This window comes from Fragaria vesca, unplaced genomic scaffold (genome assembly GCF_000184155.1).
Source record: "Fragaria vesca subsp. vesca unplaced genomic scaffold, FraVesHawaii_1.0 scf0510083, whole genome shotgun sequence".
Lineage (NCBI taxonomy): Eukaryota > Viridiplantae > Streptophyta > Magnoliopsida > Rosales > Rosaceae > Fragaria > Fragaria vesca.
Genome location: NW_004440558.1, coordinates 2,800 through 7,061, shown reverse-complemented (window position 1 = coordinate 7,061; position 4,262 = coordinate 2,800). Strand labels below are relative to the sequence as shown.

Genomic DNA, 4,262 nt, shown 5'->3' with positions numbered 1-4,262 from the left:
CATACAATAATTCTACCTACAACATACTTACAGGCTTATGCAGCTGTCAAGTTTGCGGATGCATGCCTTCGCGGCCTGAGAGGAGATGCTGGTGTTGTGGAATGCTCTTTTGTTGCATCTCAGGTACTGTGTTCTTCCCTTCTCTTTTGTTGAGTTTGGAACTTTTAACATCTAATCGTAATGTTTGGCGTCTGTGACAGGTTACAGAACTTCCTTTCTTTGCAACCAAGGTACGGCTTGGCCGCAATGGTGCAGAGGAAGTCTACCAACTTGGGCCCCTGAACGAGTATGAGAGGTAAATAGTCCTCATTTTGTTTTCTGTACAATAGTATAAAACAGCAAAACAACTTCTTCATTTCCTCTTACAAACTCTATTGTCTTGGCCGTCAGCAGGATCGGTTTAGAGAAGGCAAAAAGAGAGTTGGCAGGAAGCATCGAAAAGGGTGTTTCATTCATCAGGAAGTAAATTTTAGTCACTTACAAGGGATCTGATAGTTGCTGTTGTTTCTCTGAATGTACTTGGAGGACATGAATAAACCAGGTAGTATTATACCGTCACATATTTAACCTTGCAAGGTCAAACATACGAAGCTTAATGTAAGTATATATAAGAAAACATGTCTTCATTTCACTTTCATGGTGTACATGCTACATAACACTAACAAAGCAGCCCTCACATTCTCACCCCTCAAACCTTATTGGACAATCAAAGAGAGAAAAAACAATTGCAGCCTTTAGTAACGTATGGTATATTTACAGTATCAGACCTCATCTAACCCCATAATCTTTCAAAACAAAAACTGTTTCATTTTTACTCTATCAGACTCTATCCAGAATCCCATAAAAAAGACGATTTACAAGGTGAAGGGAATAGGGGGAGGTTGAGCTACGGGGGTCCTGGACATGGAGACATTCCCGGACAGGACATTAGGTGTGATAGTATCCTCCAAGATGACAGGGTTAACTGGAACCACTCTCTCTGGCACAATTTTATCACCATCAACCTTGGCGAGCACCTCAAAATGCATCCTTACAGTCTCAGGCTTTGTCCTCCATGCTGGAAAACCTGTCCAGTCTATCCCATTTCCTTCTTTCACCTTCTTCTCCACCCCAAACCCAATCTTCAAAAACGTCTGCGCCGACACATCTGCCTTCAACAATTTAAAGGAGCCTTTTTGGTTTGCCTTGGGACCAAGAACAGTCGAAAGCAGTGTCTCAAAAGCCAGCAAGTTGCCATTCGACCCATTAACAGAAGTAAGGGGCCAAACAGTTGTGAAATATTTTGGAGTTAAAATGGTGGTCTCTTGGTTTTGTAGCTCAACAGACATGGGTCTTGTGTTAGCTGGTGATGACAACTCCACAAGGCCAGGAGCAAGCCGCTTAAGCTTGAGCTTGTTGTTCATGGAGGATGAGGTTGAAGCAGGGGATGTAAGAGCAGTTGGACCAACAATACGGAGAGACAGCAACGGAGCTGATTCGGTTCTAGAAGCATGACGTAGCCATTCAGCTAGGGCAACAAGCCCAGAAGCAACACCACTGCTAGTTCGATTCAATGGCAATGGGAGCTGAAGAGGGTGCCTTAGGCTCACTGACCTAGCACCCGTCACGGTAACCACAGCCCCTTCTGCTAAAATCACCTTCTTCAACACACCAGCATCCACATCATGCTGCCAACATTGGATCAAGTCAACGAATGTATCCATAGAACCAAACTCACACGACATTAGAAGCTAATAGCTCAATAGTTACACAACGACAATCTCGTGTCTTCGATATTGAACGAACTGAATCAGAATCCAATTCCCTAATTCCAGTCACGATCCAAATTTCCCTAATCCCAATCATGATCAGATACCCTAATTCCAATCTCAGTCCAAATTCCCTAATTCTAATCATAATCCAAATTTCCCTAATCACAATCATGGACAAATTCCCTCAATCCTAATCCAAATTTCCTTAATTCCAAACATGACATAATGCTTATCATTTTAATGAACATTAATCAAACTTAAATTCCAATACGTACCGGAAGCGATAGCCTCATGTCTTTACCGTCCTGAATCCACAGCTCCATCGGGCCGGCCAACTGAAACGGAGCCAAAACCGGAGGCAAGCCTTGATCCAGCTTCTCCTTCTGGACCAACCCGTTCTCATCCTCGACCCGAAACAACGGGAGGTCAACGTACTCCCAGCGGTCAACATCCTCCAAAAGCTTAAAAGGCAGCACCTTGTTATCTACCTCCACGTCAAACTCATACGCCACCGAATGCCCCACCTGCGCTTCCCTCAGATCAAACCCCGATATCTTCAGATCATCGGCTTGGAATCCCATCCCTTTCACTATCGCCTCCTTCAAATCCTGGAATCCAAAATTTTCTTGAATCAGAATCCCATTCCCGTCATCCATAAATTTCATAATCGAAATTAATAAAAAGAAACAAATTTGGGGTTGTAAACGAGAAAATATATGTGAATCAAGTTAATAAATTTCGTAATTTTACCAAGATCGATCTCGATCTCGGTTAAAGTAAAATGTGAAAAAGAAAAAAGGGAAAAACTTACCGAGATGGCTCTGGGACTCGGGTAGCGAGAATTCAGATCGGGGGTGGAAATTAGAGAGGTAGAAGATTGAAAGTGGTTGAGAGCTAAGAGGATCAGAAGGAGGGTGTGGAGAGCCATTTCTTGAGGAGGATTTGGGAATGGGAATGATGAAGAAGAAGAAGAATTAGAAGGTTTTAACGGTCTTGTGGAAGGTTTGAGAAGCGAGAAACGAGTGGTGGAGAATCTAGAGGGGTGGTGACGTGGAGGAACGGGACCAATGAGAAGAGAGGAAGTTATGCCAAGGGACACGTGATTGGTTGGAGTCTGAGAGATTTGGAGGTGGTGACGTAGCGATACGAATTTAATTTTGCCGCGTCCGTGGTTCGCGGGTTAAAGGGCGTATGGGTGGAGGCGCGTAGGTGTTTGGCAACATGATCAGGTAGAGATCATAGCCAATGAGCAACGCAACATAACAACTCCGTCTTATGTTGCATTCACTGACACGCGAGGCTCTATTTGTCGATAAATTCTTGCGTGCGGTAACCACACGACGTGTCCCATGCGACCATCCAACCAGAGACGGACACATGTTATAATTTTGCTGACATGAACATTGTTGCAAAGACAAAAAGAAAAAAAAAAGGAAACGGAGGAAGCAGATCTCCGATCAAACAAGATGCCTCCTAATCCCATACATCTCCACCTCAATCTCACACTCAAGCTCCACCACCACCCACCACAGCCTTGGCTCTCCCGTCTCAGTCAACCTTAGCCATAATCGATTCAAATTAGAATCATAATCAAGCCAATTTGTGTCATCTGTCTTATAGTACAATTGTGGTAGTGCTTGATTGTAGGCCTAAGATTGTGGATCTTGTAGTTGTACATTAGGTATAAAGAGTTGTAACCTCATACTGTGAATAATAAGAAAAAGCTTCTTCAATATTTGTTTTCTATAGAAAAAATCTAAACTTGTAGATGCTTCTTTCATAACAGACACACTAATATCAGAGGACAACAGCTGAAAGACATTCTAATAGTTGAATATGAATCCCAACTTCTGCATTGTGTTATATATCCTACATTGTTGATTCTAAACATACAGCTCATGAAAACAGAATTTGTTGTTCTTATCAAATTTGAACGCAAAAAAGAAAAACAAAACCTTGATTCATCCTTGAGCTGCTTTTTATTAACACCATCTATACATGAATAATAGGCCGCCCTTGGGGCTTCTACTGTAGCAAGTATATATTAGGCATATATCTAGGCAGTAGGCATGAACCATCAAAGTGTATAACAATCCAAACCGAAGCTCAACAGCACACCAGTGTACATTACTACATTGTATAAAAGTACAATTATACAGTAGAGAGAGGAGCCTGTCGAGGGCGGAAGAGTTGAGGGTGACGACCGTGAAGTGAGCAAGGGCGGCGTAGACGGCGGAGGAGGAGAGAGATGAATTCTTATGATGGGATAACTAAGAAGAAACATCTATGGGGGCACGACAAAGCGGACAGTAGGCGGCCGTAGCTAATTTGGTAGCTTGCCACTGTTTAATGCAGTGGTGGTGATACATGTGATTGCACTTGGTAAGCATCTCACACTTGTCTTGTTCCACAAACTCCTCCAGACAAATAACACAGCATTTACATTCAGCCGTGATTAATAATCCGTAAGTGAAACAAGTACTACTTTGTGCAGTTGGTTCTCGCGGCAGT

The 4,262-nt window shown here is 42.9% G+C and overlaps 1 protein-coding gene across 1 annotated transcript; it reads right to left on the bottom strand.

Moving 5' to 3' along the window:
• Positions 1–700: 700 nt before the first annotated feature.
• On the bottom strand, positions 701–2,704 carry LOC101302317. The gene is made up of 3 exons (XM_004309238.1): positions 2,563–2,704; positions 2,027–2,359; positions 701–1,667 (listed from the first exon to the last, which is right to left on the bottom strand). Exons 1-3 carry the CDS (start codon positions 2,677–2,679, stop codon positions 855–857), a joined length of 1,263 nt encoding a protein of 420 aa, XP_004309286.1. The 5' UTR covers positions 2,680–2,704; the 3' UTR covers positions 701–854.
• Between the last annotated feature and the right edge of the window lie 1,558 nt (positions 2,705–4,262).

Excerpts from the sequence above, each read along its gene's own strand:
- LOC101302317 (XM_004309238.1), bottom strand. The coding sequence starts at position 2,679 with ATGGCTCTCCACACCCTCCTTCTGATCCTCTTAGCTCTCAACCACTTT. Across the intron at positions 2,360-2,562 it reads CGAGTCCCAGAGCCATCTCG|GATTTGAAGGAGGCGATAGT; the intron begins GTAAGTTTTTCC and ends TTTGGATTCCAG. Across the intron at positions 1,668-2,026 it reads ACATGAGGCTATCGCTTCCG|CATGATGTGGATGCTGGTGT; the intron begins GTACGTATTGGA and ends CAATGTTGGCAG.